Below are 20,749 nucleotides of genomic sequence, written 5' to 3' on the forward strand. Positions count from 1 at the left end.
CCTCCGAGCTGGGCGCCCGTTTTTCGCGCCTAAGACGGCGCCTAAAAAAAACCTCCCGATTCTGGAGAGTTCTGCAGCTCCTTGTCTGCCTGGCGCGGCGCCCAGGGGGGCGGAGCCTACACTCGCGCCTTTTGTAAGTGGGAGGGGGCGGGTACTATTTAAATTAGTTTTTTTCCTGCCGGCGACGCTGCGCATGCGCATTGGAGCGTTCGCGCACGCGCAGTGTGAAAAAAACATTGGCACTCGGCCATTTTTGTAGTTCTTGTAGCTGTTTAATTTTTGAACATTTTTCTAATAAAAGCACATTGCCATCAGCACTTGCAGCCTTCTCTCTGTGTCGTCGTCGTCCCCCCCCACCCCGCGGGAAGAACGGGCGCCTCCTCTTCCCCCCCCCCCCCCCCCCCCCCCCCCCCCGCGCGGGAAGAATGGGGCGCCTCCTCCTCCCTCCCCCCGGCCAAGAACGGGCGCCTCCTCTCTTTCTTCCCCCCCCCCCCCCCCCCCCCCCGCGGGAAGAACAGGCGCCTCAGGCTGACTGCAGCATTCTCCGTGCCTTCACACAGGTAGGAAGATGGTTTATTTAATCTTTTCTTTGCTTATAAATGTTTATTCAGGTTGGATTTATTTGTATAATATTTGTAGAAGTATAAATAAGGATTTATTGTAGAATTTAATGACTTCCCTTCCTTCCCCCCCCCCCCCCACCTCATTCTGGACGCCTAATTTGTAACCTGCGGCAGATTTTTTAATGTGTAGAACAGGTTTTTTCAGTTCTACAAAAATCTTCACTTGCTCCATTCTAACTTAGTTTGGAGTACGTTTTCACTGTGGAAACTTTGAAATCAGGCGTCAGTGGCTGGACACGCCCCCTTTTGAAGAAAAAATTCTGTTCCAAAGTAGAACTGTTCTACCTGACTAGAACTGCAGAAAAAAAATGTGGAGAATTGCAATTTCTAAGATAGTCCGTTCTCCACCAGTTGCTCCTAAAAATCAGGTGCAAATCATGTGGAAACTTGGGCCCACAGTAACTCCATTGGCACTTGATTAAACATTAGTAACTTGTTATCTGACACTTGATTTGGTTTACTTGGAGAATTTGAAAAGTGGTCTTTTAAAATAATATTTACCTTGTATATGGGGCTGACTTACTGCTGCCGTCACCATTTGACACAGTGGGAACTAAGCTGATCAAGTTGGCAATGCCAGCCTTTGAATAAAAGGGCTAGTATGTAAAGTTAAGAGTTCATTATTCTTTGATTAGGTATTTGCCAAAATAAAGAGGAAGGCAGTACATTGGTCAGCACTGTGGTTCTAGAAATGGGTTATGAAAAATGACCCAATTATTTACAATATTCCAATATATAAACAGGAAAGCTGAATGACCATATTTTGCTTCAGCGGGGGACTACATGATTTTAGAGCCATTCACAATGACCACTTCTCCTATTGGTACAAGTTGAATTTGGTAGAAAAGATAGTCCAAGTTCTTTCAAATGATTATAAGTAAATGACTTTACCTATTAATTTATTTCTTCTTCATTTGGAATAATTTTAGAAGGGAATAATTGGTGGGGTGGGCGGGATGGTGGTGAAATCCAAATAAAACCCAGAATGCAGCCCTTTTGCTGAAAAGATGCTGAAGAAATATATCTTTTGGGATCATAGAGGTTTACAGGAGAGAATGAAGTATTTGGCCCATCAGGTTTGTCTGTCGAGAGGAAACCAAGATTTGGCAGAACTGGTAGGTGACTCTGAAGTGTGGTACAACTTGGGATTGAATGAGGTTTGTTCTGTTGATGGATTCTCCAGGTTTGTGAGCATTAGCGGGAGGGCAGGGCCTGGACATGGTAACAAGATCTGCTTCTCGCTGCCCCTTGTTTTTCCTCGTCACCCCCATAACATAGTCAGAAGTAATCAGATAAATAGGTTGAGGTTGCATTGAAAATGCACTTAGTTTCTTAAAAAATGAGCCCATTATAATGAGGAAAACTCTGTCCTTCTGAGCTTAATGCGTGTTCTGAAGTTTATTGAACACAAAAGCAAAGCTACAACAGGTTTGTAATCCATAATGTGCCTTTATTCTATCTTTCTTGCACAAACATACACATGATATGTACACGTACCATTTCTCTTTGTATTAAAAAAACACACAATTGGACTGCACAATCCAAATTCAGCTCGGTCAAAACTTTGGTAAAATGTGAAGTCAAAGCCTTCCAAGGACAAACTTCAATAAAAGACAATTCCGTGGATACATTTAATCTGGTTATTTTCAAAATGTTTGAACCATTATTTTGGATGTTGAGAAATTTCAATTGCTATGGGAAAAATGGTGAATGAAAAACATTTCCGGAGTTGTATGTGCATAGAAAAACCCAATATAAATCTATACACATGAATTTATAATGGGAGCAAGTTAACAAGTATGATGACAGAAAATCAAGTTGTGCAGAGAGCGATTACACACTGATGTAAGATTTTTAATACTTGATGTGTATCAAACCTCAACTAACTGGAGTGAAAAAAGAATGACTTGTATTTATACAGCACCTCATTACATTACATTCAAAGCACTTTCCACAGAATGCATTCATTTGAATTGTGCCAACAGCCATTTTGAACATAACACGTCGCAAACAATAATAATGGTAATTTTTCTGGTGTTATTGGTTGGGGGAAGAATCAGAATCATACAGCACAGAAGGAGGTCATTTGGTTCATACTGTCTGTGCTGGCTCTTTAATTAGTCCCACTCCACTGCTCTATCCCCATGGTTCTGCAAATATTTTTTTTTCAAGTATATATCCAACGTAAGCCAGTATGCTGGGAAAACTTCTCTTTGAACCATCAAGTAATTGCTGGAGTTTTTTTTCCATCTGAGCCATCAAGTCTAATTCCACTCTTCACTCCCCATACACTTGATATTCATATTTTTAAAGAAAGTGTCTAATTCTATTATAGAATAATTCACGGACTCGTGCTTCAACACATTCCAACTCCTAAGCATTCTTGGTGTAAAGAGTTTTTTTAGCCTCCCCTGAGATGAATTCAAGAAGGAAGGTAAAAGAGACGGATAAGATAGAAATATTTCACACACACATACGTGAATGTTTGGAGTGCCCAAGGAGGCATTAACATCAGTAATTTTAAGAGGAGTTGGATAGGCTATTGGCAAAAATCAGTTCAGGGATATGGATAGTGAACTGTATATTCTATTTTTGAGCTCTAGGGCCAACCAGTGGACTAAAATGCATTATAAGAGCATAAGAAGTCGGAGTTGGCAGTTTGCACCTGCTCCGCCATTCAATAAGATCATAGCTGATCTTCTACCTCAACTCCACCTTCCCGCACTATCCCCATAGCTCTTGATTCCTTTATACAAGAGAAAAATACTGCGGATGCTGGAATCTGGAATAAAAACAGAAAATGCTGGAAATCTCAGCAGGTCGGACAGCATGTGTGGAGAAGAAGCAGAGTTAACGTAACGTTTCGGGTCAATGACCCCTCGTTAGAACTGGATTGTGCTCAAAAAGAGCAGATTCTTAACGAGCACTGAAAGGGGGTGGGGAAGAAAGAACATAAGGGAAGGTCTGTGATAAGTTGGAAGGTTGGAGAGACAAAAGGGATGATGCTAATTCCAGGAGTTAGAAAAACATTAGCCTCACCATTCACACCCTATCTCGACTAATATTTTTCTAGCTCCTGACAATACCATTTGAATTTGGGCATCATCCCTTTTGTCTCTCCAATCTCTCCAACCTATCACAGACCTTCCCTTTTGTTCGTTCTTCCCCTCCCCCTTTCAGTGCTTTCAGTCATCGACCCGAAACGTTAACTCTGCTTCCTCTCCACAGAGGCTGCCTGGCCTGTTGAGATTTCCAGCATTTTCTGTTTTTATCCCTTCATTCCCTTAGTATCCAAAAATCTATTGTTCTCTGTCTTGAATATACTCAACGTCTGAGCATCCACAGCCCTCTGGTGCAGAGAATTCCAAAGATTGATAACCGTCTGAGGAAATCTCTCCTCTCAGTCTTAAATGGACGACCTCTTATCTTGAGACTATATCCTCTAGTTCTAGACTCTCCAGCCAGGGGGAAAACAGCATCTACCCAGTCAAACCCCTTAAGAATTTTTTGTATGTTTCAATGAGATCACCTCTCATCTAAACTAGGAAATATATGCCTGGTCTACTTAATCTCTCCCCCTAGGACAATTCTATCATCCCAGAAATCAGACAAGTGAACCTTTGTTGCAAGAATATCCGTCCTTGGGTATGGAGAACAAAACTGTACATAGTACTCCCAAGTGTAGTCTCACAAGGCCCTATATAATTGCAGTAAGACATCTTGACTCTTGTACTCCAATTCCTTTTGTAATAAAGGATAACATACCATTTGCTTTCCTAAGTGCTTGCTGTACCTGCATGCTAACTTTGTGATTTGCGTGCAAGGACACACTCAGATCTTTCTGAGTACCAACATTTCCCAGTCTTTCACCATTTAAAAAATCTTCTGCTTTGCTATTTTTCCTACCAAAGTGGATAACTTCACATTTCTCCACATTATATTCCATCTGCTATGTTCTTGCCCACTCACTTAACCTTTGCAGCCTCTTTGTGTTCTCCTCACAACTTGCTTTCCCACCTAGCTTTGTATTGTCAGCAAACGTGAATACATTGCATTCGTCCCCACATCTAAATCATTGATAGAGATTGTAAATAGCTGAGGCCCACGCACTAATCCTTCCGGTACCTCACTACTTACAGCCTGTCAACCTGAAAATGACCTGTTTATTCCTACAATGTTTTCTGTCGGTTAAACAACCCTCAATCCATGCCAATATAGTACACCCTATCCCATGATCCCTAATTTTGTGTAATAACCATTTGTGTGGCACCTTATCGAATGCTTTATGACAATTTAAATATGCTACATTTGCTGGTTTCCCCAATATTCACTTCTGAGTATCGGTAAGGACGATGGTGCCTCTGGGGAGTGCAGCCAGAGCCAGCTGCACAGGGGTGAAGAACAACAGAGCCCCAGTGATAGGGGATTCTATAGTTAGGGAAACAGACAGGCGTTTCTGCGATCGTAGACGTGACTCCGGAATGGTTTTGTGCCTCCCTGGTGCAAGGGTCAAGGATGTCACAGAGCGGATGCAGGGGATCCGGGTGGGAGGGAGGAGGGGGGGGGGGGGCGGGGGGTGTGAACAGCTAGAGGTCATAGTCCATATTGGGACTAACAACATAAGTAAAATGAGGGATGAGGTCCTACAGGAGGAATTCAGGGAGCTCGGAAGAAAATTAAAGGGTAGGACCTCAAAGGTAGTAATCTCCGGGTTACTACCGGTGCCACGTGCTAATGAGTATAAGAATAGAAGGATAGAGAGGATGAACATGTGGCTGGAAAGTTGATGTAGGAGGGAGGGCTTTAAATTCTTGAGACATTGGGACCGCTTCTGGGGGAGATGGGACTTGTACAAACCGGACGGGTTGCACCTCAACAGCACCGGGACCAATATCCTCGCAGGGAGATTTGCTAGTGCTGTTGGGGAGAGTTTAAACTAGCTTGGCACAGGGATGGGAAGCTGAGAATTAATTCAAAAGGGAAGGAAGTAAAGCAGAAATTGGATAGCAAGAATCTAGAAGCGAATCTCTAAAACAGAGAAAACGGGGCTTAGTATGTAGTAAGCCAGGAGGTCTTCCTGTGCTGAATGGTATATACTTTAATGCAAGGAGTATAGTGAATAAGGTGGATGAGCTAAGAGCACAGGTAGACACTTGGGAGTATGACATTATAGCCATTACAGAAACATGACTGAAAGAGGGGCAGGTTTGGCAGATCAATATTCCTGGCTACAGGATTTTTAGACAAGATAGAGAGGGGGGTAAAAAGGGGAGGGGGGGTTGCGGTACTGATTAAAGAAACTATTACATCGGTGAGGAGGGATGATATGTTAGAGGGATCATCAAATGAGGCCATATGGGTCGAATTGAAAAATAAAAAAGGGGGAGATCACAACGCTGGGCGTGTATTATAGACCCCCAAACAGTGGGAGGAAGATACAGGAGCAAATATGTAGGCAAAATGCTGTGAAGTCTAAAAACCATAGGGTAGTAATAGTAAGGGATTTTAACTATCCAAATATTGATTGGGATAAATTTAGTGTGAAGGCTAAATTTAGTGTGCGGAATTCTTGAAATGCATTCAAGAGAACTGTTTTAGTCAATATGTAGTAAGCCCAACACGAGAGGGGGCGGTCTTGGATTTAGTTTTGGGGAATGAAGGGGTAGTAGTGGGGGAGCACTTGGGTGCCAGTGACCAGAATTCAGTCAGATTCACGTTGGTTATGGATAAGGACAAGAATAAGCCTGGAATAAAAGTTCTGAATTGGGGAAAAGCTAATTTTGCTAAGTTAAGGAGCGATTTGGCCATTGTCGACTGGAAACAGCTACTTGTGGGTAAATCAGTGTCGGAATAGTAGGAGCATGAACAATGAGAGGCATTCACGGTGGAGATCCAGAAGGCTCAGGCCAAACATGTGCCCTTAAAGAGAAAGGGTGGGAAAAATAATTCTAGAGCCCCCTAGATGTCTAAGGACTTACAGGAGAGGATTAAGAAAAAAAGGAACGCTTATGTCATATACCAACGGCTAAATACTTTAGAATCTTTAGAGGAATATAGAAAGTTAAGAGGCAAAATTAAAAAGGATATTAGGAATGCTAAGAGAGCTCATGAGAAATTCTTGGCCAGTAAAATTAAGGAAAACCCTAAGATGTTCTGTAAATATATTGAGTAAGAGGGTAACTAAAGAAAGGGTAGGGCCTATTAGAGACCATGAGGGTATCTTTGTGTGGAGGCGGAAGATGTTGGTAGGATTCTTAACGAATGCTTTGCATCTGTTTTCACAAAGGAAAGGGGCAATGCAGATACTGCTATAGAGGTGGAGTGTGATATTCTGGATGAAATAAAGATAGAGAGAGAGGAAATATTAAGGGGTTTAGCAGCTTTCAAAGTAAATAAGTCCCCAGGCCCGGATGAAATGCATCCCAGGCTGTTGTGAAGTAAAGGAGGAAATAGCAGAGGCCTTGACCATTATTTTCCAGTCCTCTTTGGATCTGGGCATGGTGCCGGAGGATTGGAGGATTGCTAATGTAGTACCCTTGTTTAAGAAGGAAAAAAGGGATAGGCCAAGTAATTACAGGCCTGTCAGCCTCACCTCAGTGGTAGGAAAATTATTGGAAAAAATCCTGAAAGACACGATAAATCTGCATTTGGAAAGGCAAGGATTAATTAGGGACACTCAGCACGGATTTGTTAAGGGAAGATTGTGTTTGACTAACCTGATTGAATTTTTTGAGGAGGTAACTAAGAGGGTCGATGAGGGTAATGCGTACGATGTAGTATATATGGACATTAGCAAGGCTTTTGATCAGGTCCCAGATGGTCGGCTGGTCATGAAGGTTAAAGCCCATGGGATACAGGGCAAAGTGGCAAGTTGGATCCAAAATTGGCTTGGAGGTAGGAAACAAAAGGTAATGATGTTTTTGTGATTGGAAGGATATTTCCATTGGGATTCCACAGGGCTCAGGACTGGGTCCCTTGCTTTTTGTGGGATATATCAACGATTTAGGTTTGAATATAGGGAGTATGATTAAGAAGTTTACAGATAACACTAAAATTGCCTATATGGTTGATAATGAAGAGGAAAGTCATGGGCTGCAGGAGGATATCAATCTACTGGTCAGGTGGGCAAAGCAGTGGCAAATAGAATTTAATTCAGAGAAGTGTGAGATGATGCACTTTGGGAGGGTTAATAAGGAAAGTGTATACACATTAAGTGTAGATGAACAAAGGGACCTTGGCGTACTTGTCCACAGATCCCTAAAAGTAGCAGGCCAGGTGGATAAGGTGGTTAAGAAGGCATACAGAATGCTTGCCTTTATTGGCCGAGGCATAGAATATAAGAGCAGGGAGGTTATACTTAAATTGTATAATACATTGGTTCGGCCACAGCTGGAGTACTGCGTGCAGTTCTGGTCACCGTATTATAGGAAGGGCGTGATTGCACTAGAGAGGGTGCAGAGGAGATTTACTAGGATGCTGCCTGGAATGGAGAATCTTTGTTATGAGGACAGATTGGATAGGCTGGGTTTGTTTTCATTGGAACAGAGGAGGTTGAGAGGAGACCACGTCTCGGTGTACAAAGTATTGAGGGGCCTGAACATAGTGGATCGTAAGGGTCTATTTCCATTGGTGGAGGGTGCTATTACAAGGGGGCATAGTTTTAAGGGGGTTGGTGGAAGGTTTGGGTGCGGTGGGGGGGGCTTCTTTCCGCAGAGGGTTGTGGGGATCTGGAACTCGCTGCCTGGAAGAGTGGTGGATGCAGAAACCCTCGCCACTTTTAAGAGATGGTTGGATGGGCACTTAAAGTGCAGTAACCTGCAGGGTTGCAGACCTAGAGCTAGTAATTGGGATTAGACTAGATGACCTTTGTTGGACGGTGCAGATATAATGGTAAGTACTGCAGGGAATAGAATATAGCCAGGGTGATCTCCTGGACTAGTGTCGATCGCCTGGATGGCTCAGAGGAATTTTCCCAAATGTATTCTCCCTAAATTGGCCTGGGTTTTTAATCTGGTTTTTGCGCCTCTCAGGAGATAACATGGCTCCGGTGGGGTGGAGTGTAGATTTTTTCAATATAAGGAGTGTCGCAGTTGTGTGAGGCGGACTGGTTGGACTGGGTGCTCTTTGCCTTTCCATCATTGTTCATAGGTTTATATGCAACCTTTAGGACTGCTGACCAAGGGCCATGCAGCTCTTTGTCGGCCAGCGCGGACGCGATGGGCTGAAATGGCAGCCTCCTGCGCTGTAAATTTCTATGTCTCTAGCTACGACCTCAAAACTCTCAACAGATTTGTCAAACACTATTTCCTTTTCATAAATCCGTGTTGACTCTGCCCAATCAGATTATGATTTTCTAAGTGCACTGTTTTCACTTCTCTAATGATAGACTAGTATTTTCCCTACTAATGATATGATATATGGTCAGATGGAGAAATTTGCAGGGCTATGGGGAAAGAACAAGGGAGTGGGACTAATTGGAAAGCTCTTTCGAAGAGCTGGCACAGGCACCTTTGTTGTATGAGTTTGTCGTGCAACAAATTTACCCACAAAAGAGCTTGTTCGATTAGGTGGCAGTTAAAATAATATATATATTTTTTGTAGGTCATGATCAACTAAGATGTGTCGAACACAGTTGCACAAACTTTCGGTATTCCTTATTCCCTGTCAGAAATTTAGCATTATCTCAAATCTGCTTATTAGAACAGGTGGACATGACACTGGATCATGAGATTAGTTTGAAATAAATGCATTTAAAATAAAAAGAGAGATATATTAAATAAATTAGTCAAACTCAAAGAAGAAAAAAAACCCTGGTCCGGATAGATTGCAATCGCACATGTTAAAAGAATCCAGGGAAGAGAGAGCAGAGAGGCATTACTAAACATATTTAATAATTAATTTGAAAAAGGTGTAGTGCCAGAGGATAGCTAACATAATACCCATATTTAAGAAGGGAGATGGCACATGTCCAGGGAAATATAGCTCAGCCAGCTTAACATCGGTGGTAGGAAAAATAATGTTGTGCCTACTAAAGGAGAAAATAGAAGAACATCTCGAAGCCAAAAATATAATAATGAAAAGTCAGCATGGATTTGACCAACCTCATTGAATTTTCTGAAGAGGTAACAGAGAGTAGATGAGGGTAATGCAGATATAATTCATCTAGATTTTCAAAAGGCCTTCTATAAGGTAGCACATAATAGACTAATGAATAAGGTCAGAGAATGCAGAGTCGGGGACAAGTAGCGCAATGGATAGCTAACTGGCTTCAAGAAGAAAGCAAAGAGTAGGAGTACCACTGTTCACAATTTATATTAATGATTTAGACTTTGGAATCAAAAATGAAATTTCAGAGGGGGTGGTGGGGATAATTAATACTGAGGAGGACTGCAACAAATTACAGGAAGACATTAATAAACTTGCAGAATGGACATATAATTTGCAAATGAAATTCAACATCGATGAATGGGAGGTATTACATTTTGGTAGGATGAATAGGGAGGATCCTTATTGCTGGGAGGGTCTAGGTGGGGTACAGGAGCAAAAGGACAAATACACAAATGAACTGGCTATGTCTCTTCGCTTGGGGGAAAAAAAAAAGCTGAGAGGTCTTCAAAATTATAAAAGGTTTTGATAGAGTAGATACAAAGAGAACGTTTCCACTTGTGGGGAAGCGTTTTACTGGAGGCCATCAATATAAGATAGTCACCAAGACATCAAATGGCGCATTCTGAAGAATCTTTACCCAGACAATGGTGAGAATGTGGAACTTGCTACCACAGGTAGTAGTTTAGGCAAATAGTATTGATGTGTTTAAGGGAAGGCTAGATAAGTATATTAGGGAGAAGGGAATAGAGGGTTATGCTGACAGAGTTAGATGAGAAAAGTTGGGAGGAGGCTCAAGTGGAGCATAAATGCCGGCTTGGACTGAATAGCCTGTTTCTGTGCCATATATCCTATGTATTGCTATGTATTATGTACATTGCACTAATATCTAAATTTGATAATTTTTTTACATTGCCTTCAGGTCTGTGGTGTACCAGCAAAGTTCCAAGGAATCTGCTACCCTCCAGCTATTCTTCTCGCTGCAGCTTGATATACAATCTGAAAAGATTCGTACAGTGCAGGACGCTTTGGAAAGCTTGGTGGCCAGGGAGTCTGTCCAGGGATACACCACTAAAACCAAGCAGGAGGTACATGCTACTCATTAAAATGGATTCCAAATATAAACGGGAATCACTCGTGTAGTTACAAAATCTACTTAGATTTTGAACTGCATGTTTTCTGTTACTAGGAATATTGTAGACAGACATTTTACTTTGTCACAACAGCCTGTAAGATTTGGAATACAGGTACAATGTCCGGAATCCTCTGGACCGAATCCGTTCCGGTGTTTGGGTTTTTCCGGATTTCTGACAATAAAATCCGTCGTCTGAAATCTGGAATCCTCGACTTTGAGCGGCGAGGTCCAAAAACTGGCTGGATTCGGTCGAGGATTCCGCATTTCAGATTTGATTTTCTTGTCTGAAATCCGGAATCCTCGACCGAATCCATGCCGGATTTGGGTTTAGGCTCAAAAATGTCCGATTTTCGGACAATAATTCCGAACAACTCCATCACAAAATGCACAAAATGTCCGGTTTTCGGAGTTTCGGATTCGGGATGTTGCACCTGTGCAAGCATTTGTTTCACATTAAGTGAAAAGTGCATATCCTTTCTGTGCTCCATATGGTGACAAATTGCTGACATTTAAAAATGCTCACCAGGTACATGCTCCTACTGTTCTGACCATTTTATTATGATTTGGGGTTTTTGTGGCCACAGATGCAGCCTATTCATTACAATGTTTTGAGCACAGAGATGCCAGTGAATCATGTGTGAGGCATTTGATGTTGGTGATGTCAGCCAAAGGTTGGCTTGCTAATTTATCTTTAAGTATCTGAAAATTCAAAATAGTAATTCATCTGGCAATCATGGACTAGTCTTTTGAAAAATAATTAGCTACCTCATGCCTGAGTACTGCAGGTATAACTATTTCTGGGCAGGAATGGTGGAAGATTGTCTTCACATTTGGACAAAATATTGCTCCCTCAGAATGAGGTTGGAGGTCTATGGACTTCAATTTGTAATTCTACATCTCACATTCATACTTTGATTTTATGTTATTAACAGTTAAATAGCAATATTTACAAGATTTTGGGAAGCTGAGAAGTCAAGTTAGTTGGCGCTTGAGTTACTTTGGTACAGGCTGAGGAACTGGGAGGTACTATAGTGCCACCACTGGTAGTGGGGTGTAATTACATCATGACGTGATTATATAGCCAGATACAATTATAGATGTGGATGTAAGAATTTAGAATGGGGAAAAGCTGACACAAAAGTGTGACAAGGAGGCAGGTCATGTAGACATGAAGTGCATGCAGACAGATGTGTAGATGTCAGGTGAGGCTGGATTTCAGTAATTTTCTTCTCTACCTTAGTTTAATGGCTGTCTCCCCCACCCCCACTCCCAATCCATCCCCCAATGCTGCACACAGTAGAGGCAATTAGTCCATGCAAGGAACCCTGGTATATGGGCACACATTGCCCATGATTTTCTAACCATTGAAATGAATGGTTAGAAAATCCCGTGCAGCTGAGTTTTCAATTTGCACTGTCGGCAGCCAAGGCTTCATGCCAGCAGTGCGGACATGTAAAATTACAACTGTATCCTGGCCTGAAGGGTGCCATTCTGGTGTTTCTGACAGTGAATACTGGGCAGTACGTAAAAGCAGCCTTGTTGATTTGGCTTCGGGTTCTTAATTTTCTTCCTTCCTTTGGGGAAGTGTTGCATCTCCCTTAGCTGGAAGTGCACAATAAATGAGTGAAGATGTAAATGCCTGGAAATTGTATACAATTTGTGGCCAAAGACAAATCGTTGTTTATTGCATGCTAACTATTTCCAGTGTTTTGGTGTAATTAAGTAAAAATGTGTTGCAACTTTTATAGGTTGCCATAAGATTTCAAAAACTAAAGTACACTCTACAGTAAGGAAAGTAAATTGATCTAGTTTCCTAATGAAAAGTAGTGTATGATTGAGTAGTTTGGATTTTTTTTTCCACAGTCACATGGATCCTAAATTTGTTTATGAAGCTAGTAAATAGTCTCTTACTGCAAGGCTTGAAACTAATTTCCATTTACTGTTTCAGGTTGAGATTTGTCGTCGTGTTACCTTGGAAGAATTGCCTCCTGTTCTTGTCTTGCATCTTAAACGCTTCATTTATGACAAGACTGGAGGATGCCAGAAACCGATCAAGAATATTGATTACCCCATTGACCTTGAAATAAGCAAAGGCAAGTGGAGCTGGTTTGTGCATAATGATGAGTGAATTGATTGTTGCACTGAATATTGTACCTTTTTAGTTTTTCCTTTGTCTGCTGAAATCTGATGGCAGCCATTTAACATTACACAGCAGGATCCCCTCACTGCTGCCATTTCCTTGTTTTGGTTCCCCAATGCCACATAATTTTGTGGGAGAGAGGGTAGACAGATCTAAGGCTCTGCAAGTGCTACTCTGAGCCAGTGAAACATGATAGTGCCCTGAGGTGACCCCCGTCTAATTTATTTTCTCTCTCTCTCTCTCTCTCTCTCTCTCTCTCTCTCTCTATGTCTCGGTGCTTGGTTTCTATCTGGCACATACCCCTGGCAGAGTTCAGTTCAATGTGCACTCTGGAAGCTTAGAATGCGTTTTTTTGAATGCTACATGTAATAAACCAAAATAAACATGAGAAAAGAATATGCAGTCATCTGACTCATCCCAAAAAATCAATGCCTTTCAATCACCCCACTCACTTGTAACTCTCTTCACTTCTCCCTTAAAAGTCACTGGTTATCAGAAATTGGAACCTTGGCTGATCCCTTTCTTCTACACCCACTCTGATATGAAAAGGAACCACTTGGGAGGGGAAGAAAAGCAGCATGACAGACCACAGTGAATGGAACAACTTGCGTCAATATAGTGACATTTACGTCAGTAGGAAAATTAAGTGAAATATTTAAAAATGCAAACAAACAAGTGTTAGTAAGGACTGACAGGTCAGTTGAGAATAACAGAAGTGTGGTCAGTTAGCAGAAAAGTGGATTTTGATTATTTTAAACTATGCAGATGCAAGGTAACTCTTCCGGGACAAGTGGGGCAGAAATAGAAAAAGGCTTGCTTGCACCTTTCGCGACCGTGGACGTTCCAAAATGCTTAAAGCCAATGAAATACTTTTGAAGTGTCGTCATTGTTGTAATGTAGGAAACATGGCAGCCAGTTTGCGCACTGCAAGCTTCACAAACAGCAGTGAAATAAATTATCAGTTCATCTGCTTTTGCTGTTAGTTAAGGGATAAATGTTGGCCAGGCCAGGAGAATTCCCCAGTGCTTGGAATAGTGCCGTAGGATCTTTTGTGCCAAGCTGTAGGGCTGACGGGGTCTCGATTTAACATCTCATCCGAAAGATGGCGCCTCCAACAGTGCAGCGCACTCTCTACTTCACCGTAGTGTCAACTGTGTTTTTTTTGTGCTCGAGTCGCTAGAGTGGGCCGAGAGTGCGACCACTGAGCCACAGTTTATATGGTGATCAGGATATTGATAAAGTCTCTGAAGTACTTAATCAATCCTTCTCAACTGAATAGTGTAGGCAAATTCTAGATCGTCTTTTTGAGAATCTATCATTAATGATCTTGTGAGCAAGCTTGTATTAATCAGAATTTAACAAATTGCTTGTAGCAAAAAAGTATTGACTAAGTTATAATTCCTGGGATGGTGGAATGCAAGAATAGTTTGTTCTGAAATGGAAGTACTTTTCTGGATTTCCTGTAATTGTTCAATTTTTGATCTGGTATTTCATGATATTGTGTACGTTCCAAACCATCAGGATTTTAGGCTATAGTTAATTTCAAATGACCAAATAGTCATTTATTCTTTACACCACTTTTTAACGTGAAAGAAACTATTTGGATTAATACTGCTCCCCCAAATGCTGCAGTGTGTCAGAGTTTTCTGTTGGAGCCAACAAGGCCCAGTCCTGATCAACCAGAAGCCCAAAGAGTTGTACAGCGTAAGTTGAATATACCACCTAGATCCGCAGCCATGGTATTAGATTTCAATAGCAACTGGGCAATGCAACAACTTGGGTCACAATTGTGTTGACCCTCTACTCATATAGTCATCTTTTTATACAGGAGGCTAGTGATTTATAATGCACTTTATTTAAAAAAAACACACATAAATGGAAGCTCTAATTATCATGAGGAAGAATATGGCATTGCACACAGTAATTAGACAATTTATACAAATTTATGATGCTTAATTGAAAATAATTACCACTAAATTTGCACTTTGCAATGTTATTTAGATTGCTTCATTCACATTATTGGATAATTCAACTTTAACCAGGTGTAGACTATTGAATTATTAGTGCGTTTGAAGGAATTATTTTTGACAATCTTTTTCAAAACAGTCAAATGTTTTGGGTAACTTGCCTTAACTGAGGAACTTGCTCAGACCATTGGGGAGTATATCCTGCTGTTTGAATGGAGAACAATATGCTATTTGTTCATGTGGTACATCTTGCAATGATTCACAATAGTCCTGCAAGAAAGAACTGAGGCTGAACCAATGTGGAATTATGGTCTTGGTGTTAAAGGAGTTTTAGATTCTTTGACAGTCTGGTGGAGTGAAAAATGCTAAAACTTTGATTTTCCACTGAATTGCATGGATATTAGATTTCCTTTTTTGCAAGATGTATTTGTATGTGTTTTTGTTAAATGAATCTCCTTAACATAAGAAAATGGAGGCATTTGTCAAGATTTAAGGTATAATGTTTAATGTTAAATCGGGGCTCTAAATCTATCCGTCTTCTGAATTTTATTACCATTCTAACTGATTTCTCATTTAAGCATATTCAGGTCTAGATTTTCTTGCTGTCTGGTAGTACTGCATGTTCAGGAGCTGTCCCAGTTTGTCAGGTGAAAATTGATTGATCAAGTATGCAAATTGCATTGCAGTAACTAAGAATTTTGACACAATGGATTAGAAAGTTTTTTCCAACTAATTTTCAGATCAGCTTTTCTAGGACCAAATTAACTTTGAGCTTTGTGTGCGACCATTGAGGAGTCCAACCAGGTTAATGGGTAAATTGAAATAGCTACAGTCTTGTTTTTTTCACTGAATAGACACAGGACTCTTTCTCCTCCCTTATCTCTCCCCCACTGAATGCTCCAATATTGCTGTGGATGCTTATTAAGTTTTCTTGGGGTGCATGGGGAGGGAGATATAAATATATTGAAGAAATCTACATCTCATTGTTTAAGTTAGAAACAAAAATACCATTGAAACATTCTGAAAGGCTTCTCCATACAACCCCAAGGGATAATCATTTGCACAAAGCAGATGTGAAGCAGTCATCTTAGGTGAGGGACATTGTGTTCTTATAGCCATTCTGTATGCATGTGTGTAAAATACTTGAAAGGAAATTCTATCCTGGTTCGTGAATAGGCTCCCAGGATCCCTTGCTTCCTTTTGGCAAAACGTGTCCGTTTCATTCAGATATGTCTCCTGGGTTGTTCTAAAGGAGCCCTTTAGCTTCTGTTTGAATTTTCTATGTTGGGTCTTGTTTCAAATAAAACGTGGGACACTCAAGAGTAAGCACTTTACATTTATAATACTTTACCTTTGTGCATTGACTATGCTTTTGCAGTCCGTCCCTAATACTCCATAAAGGAGATTTGTGAGCTTGTTTTTTTCCGTTTTCAAATGTATACGTGCGTAGTCTTCTATACTTCAAGGCTTATACGTTTGTGAACCCTTCTCTACTCCCCAAGTTAATGAAAATGAGAAGTTTGTTTTGGCACACTGCAAATTGCTAAGAGACCCCATTGAGGTAAAACGCATCACCTTCATTGTGCATTTTGTTGATACTCGTTTGAGAAGGCGGTGGTGTCAACTATTTATTATGACTTCACAGCAATACCTTAATGCAGAATACTGAGAGCTTTCAAGAATGAATACTGCACATACATTAGAGTTTTGATGTGTATTCAGCTGAATCTACCCCCCACTCCCCCAAACCTTTCCCACATTGTCCCTGTACTTTGAATGTGTTAAAACTTGGCTATCTAATAAGCTATCACTTTGCTAAAATTAATACTTTTCTTTTAGATCTCCTTTCTCCTGGTGTGAAGGGTAAGATTTCCAAAGTCCAAAGAACCTACAGGCTCTTTGCAGGTATGTAAATTATAAAAAATGCTTGTTTGTTTATATTTGTAACAATGCCAAAAGAACTACAATATTAAAGAGCATTAATCTTTGGGAGTTAAATTAGTGCACAACCACATATGCCAAATGCAGTATTGCGTGTTGTCTTAGTATTGTCAAATTACCTGCATACATGTGGGAAATTTTACTGTTTAGATCAAAGGTATAACAGCTTTGAGTTTTTCCAAAGGGGCAGGTGCATTTCAATGGCCTAGTGATTCACCTAGGGTACATTTAGTTTGAATTTATAATTCTGAAAGAATTATAACATAGATATGAAGGACTTTCACCCCTTCCCTAGGGAAAAACAAGATTCAGACTACTTTTTTTGAGAGAAGAATATCAGATGCTTATTTGAAAAATCTTGTATGGTAAAATTTATTTTGTGATGGGAATCAGGTTTTCATAGGAGCCCTGTTGAGAATATCCTAAGCACACATTGTAAGCCTGGAACACCAAACTGGAGCTCAACATACTGTAAAGTTTAAAAAGAAAAGTGAAACCCTATAATGTACATGTAAAACAACAGTTACTTATAAATATGGGTTTGTTCCAGGAGTAATGAATACTTGGTACTTAATGTTAACCCGTGGCCTATCGCGTGCAGATTTGTGTGCTTGTATGGTTTTAAAGAAGCTGAATGCTGATGTTTCAGTCCCATACCAGCAGTCTTCGTTTAGGGGCTCTTGCTGAAAATTGTCAGGTGACAAATGTGTAGCGTTTCTTGATTGTGTGTGTGCTGGTTCTATATTGGAAGATTCAAATCATGGCAGCTGCACCCATTTGTACTTTTGTTCCCACTAAGTTGAATACATTTATAGGGAGAATTAATAATGGTTACGTTTACACTTTTATAGTCTTCCAATTGTGCACAAGAGCAGCAATCTGGAAATTGTGTTTTCGCATTGAAGAGCTGGCTTGTAACTTGTGTTAAAGCGACATTCCAACCTGCTTGCGTATGTTCAGTTAATTCAATCTTCACAGTTATAACTGTTTATATTAGCTTTCCAGGAAAATAATTTGCAGGCATTCTCCAGAGGAACAGGCAGTTTATAGAAATTATAGTAATGTCATGAACATCTTTAATTCCTAAACCAGAATATTGGCTGCCTTTTGCAAATCATTTTTTAGGTCAAAATAAAAACGAAGGTTCTCGTGTTTCATGGCTACTTTCAAATATGCTTTCCTCGTTAAAGTAAAGGATGTCTATTCTAAAGAATTGAATATTTCCATTTATTTTGTACCTTGTATCACTATCAACGACATCCAACTAATTTATAGCATGTTTGATGAGAGGTGAGTTTTCTTCTTAACCACAATCTCTGAAATACTCCTTGCTGAACTAATGTGGAAACAATGCTTTAAATTCATCTGAACTAATGTATTTTCAATTCCCTAAACAAGGAGGGTGGGTGGATAGGATAGAGTGTGAGGGTGGGTGGATGGATGGGATAGAGTGTGGGGGGGAGGGGGGATAGGAGAGAGTGCGTGGGGAGGGGGGATAGGAGAGAGTGCGTGGGGGAGGGGGGATAGGAGAGAGTGCGTGGGGGAGGGGGGATAGGAGAGAGTGCGTGGGGGAGGGGGGATAGGAGAGAGTGTGTGGGGGAGGGGGGATAGGAGAGAGTGCGTGGGGGAGGGGGGATAGGAGAAAGTGAGGGGGGGAGTGCGTGGGGGAGGGGGTGAAGAGAGTGCGTGGCGGAGGGGGTGAAGAGAGTGCGTGGGGGAGGGGGTGAAGAGAGTGCGTGGGGGAGGGGGAGGAAGAGCGCGTGGGGGAGGGGGAGGAAGAGCGCGTGGGGGAGGGGGGAGGAAGAGCGCGTGGGGGAGGGGGGAGGAAGAGCGCGTGGGGGAGAGGGGAGGAAGAGCGCGTGGGGGAGGGGGGAGGAAGAGCGCGTGGGGGAGGGGGGAGGAAGAGCGCGTGGGGGAGGGGGGCGGAAGAGCGCGTGGGGGAGGGGGCGGAAGAGCGCGTGGGGGAGGGGGGAGGAAGAGCGCGTGGGGGAGGGGGGAGGAAGAGCGCGTGGGGGAGGGGGGAGAGCGCGTGGGGGAAGGGGGAAGGCGTGGGGAGAGTGCGTGGGGGAAGGGGGAAGGCGTGGGGGGGGAGGGGGGGAAGAGTGCGGGGGGGAGGGGGGAGTGCGCCTGGGGGAGGGGGTGGGGGAGAGCGCCTGGGGGAGGGGTGGAGGAAGAGCGCGTGGGGGAGGGGGGAGGAAGAGCGCGTGGGGGAGGGGGGAGGAAGAGCGCGTGGGGGAGGGGGGAGGAAGAGCGCGTGGGGGAGGGGGGAGGAAGAACGCGTGGGGGAGGGGGGAGGAAGAGCGCGTGGGGGAGGGGGGAGGAAGAGTGCGTGGGGGAGGGGGGAGGAAGAGCGCGTGGGGGAAGGGGGAAGGCGTGGGGAGAGTGCGTGGGGGAAGGGGGAAGGCGAGGGGGGGGAGGGGGGGGAGGGTGCGTGGGGGAGGGGGGAAGGGTGCATGGGGGAGGGGGAGGGGGGGGAGAGTGCGTGGGGGAGGGGGAGGAGTGCGCCTGGGGGAGGGGTGGGGGAGAGCGTCTGGGGGAGGGGTGGAGGAGTGTGTGGGGGGGGAGGAGTGTGTGTGGGGGGGGAGGAGTGGTGTGTGTGGGGGGGAGGAGGGGGAGGAGGAGTGTGGTGGGGGGAGGAGGAGGAGGTGGAGGAGGAGGGGGAAGAGGAGGAGGAGGCGTTGGGGGGAAGGAGGGGGAAGAGTAGGAGGCGGCGTGGAGGGGGTGGAGGAGGAGGAGTGTGGGGGGGCAGGAGAGGAGGAGGAGTGTGGAGGGGGGAGGAGAGGAGGAGGAGTGTTGGGGACGAGGAAGAGGAGGAGTGTGTGTGTGGGGGGAGGAGGAGGAGTGTGTGGGGGGGGAGGAGGAGGAGTGTGTGGGGGGGAGGAGGAGGAGTGTGTGGGGGGGAGGAGGAGGAGGAGTGTGTGTGGGGGGGAGGAGGAGGAGTGTGTGGGGGGGGAGGAGGAGGAGTGTGTGGGGGGGAGGAGGAGGAGTGTGTGGGGGGGGGAGGAGGAGGAGTGTGTGGGGGGGGGAGGAGGAGTGTGTGTGGGGGGGGAGGAGGAGTGTGTGTGGGGGGGGGAGGAGGAGTGTGTGTGGGGGGGGGGAGGAGGAGTGTGTGTGGGGGGGGAGGAGGAGTGTGTGTGGGGGGGGGAGGAGGAGTGTGTGTGGGGGAGAGGAGGAGTGTGGGTGGGGGGGGAGGAGGAGTGTGTGGGTGGGGGGGGAGGAGGAGTGTGTGGGGGGGGAGGAGAGTGTGTGTGTGGGGGGGAGGAGGAGTGTGTGTGGGGGGGAGGAGGAGGAGTGTGTGTGGGGGGGAGGGAGAGGAGTGTGTGGGGGGGAGGAGGAGGAGTGTGTGGGGGGGGAGGAGGAGAGGAGTGTGGGGGGGGAGGAGGAGGAGGAGTGTGTGGGGGGGGAGGCGGAGGAGTGTGTGGGGGGGGAGGAGGAGGAGTGTGTGTGGGGGGAGGAGGAGGAGTGTGTGTGGGGGGAGGAGGAGGAGTGTGTGGGGGGGGGAGGAGGAGTGTGTGGGGGGGGGAGGAGGTGTGTGTGTGGGGGAGGGGAGGAGGTGTGTGTGTGGGGGGGGGGGAGGAGGTGTGTGTGTGGGGGGGGGGAGGAGGTGTGTGTGGGGGGGGAGGAGGTGTGTGTGGGGGGGGAGGAGGTGTGTGTGGGGGGAGAGGAGCTGTGTGTGGGGGGGAGAGGAGGTGTGTGTGGGGGGGAGGGAGGAGTGTGTGTGGGGCGGAGGGAGGAGTGTGTGTGGGGGGGAGGGAGGAGTGTGTGTGGGGGGGAGGGAGGAGTGTGTGTGGGGGGGAGGGAGGAGTGTGTGTGGGGGGGGAGGGAGGAGTGTGTGTGG

The 20,749-nt window shown here is 44.2% G+C and overlaps 1 protein-coding gene across 3 annotated transcripts in view; it reads left to right on the forward strand.

Moving 5' to 3' along the window:
- The window catches only part of usp10 (ubiquitin specific peptidase 10), a 106,598-nt gene that overhangs the window by 71,622 nt on the left and 14,227 nt on the right, over positions 1 to 20,749 (forward strand). For all 3 annotated transcript variants that reach the window (XM_070898252.1, XM_070898250.1, XM_070898251.1), the window contains 3 exons: positions 10,651 to 10,816; positions 12,812 to 12,956; positions 16,810 to 16,875. In XM_070898252.1, the coding sequence (XP_070754353.1) occupies positions 10,651 to 10,816; positions 12,812 to 12,956; positions 16,810 to 16,875 (377 nt within the window). The remainder of the gene's footprint in view (positions 1 to 10,650; positions 10,817 to 12,811; positions 12,957 to 16,809; positions 16,876 to 20,749) is intronic.

Source organism: Pristiophorus japonicus, chromosome 13 (genome assembly GCF_044704955.1).
Source record: "Pristiophorus japonicus isolate sPriJap1 chromosome 13, sPriJap1.hap1, whole genome shotgun sequence".
NCBI lineage: Eukaryota > Metazoa > Chordata > Chondrichthyes > Pristiophoridae > Pristiophorus > Pristiophorus japonicus.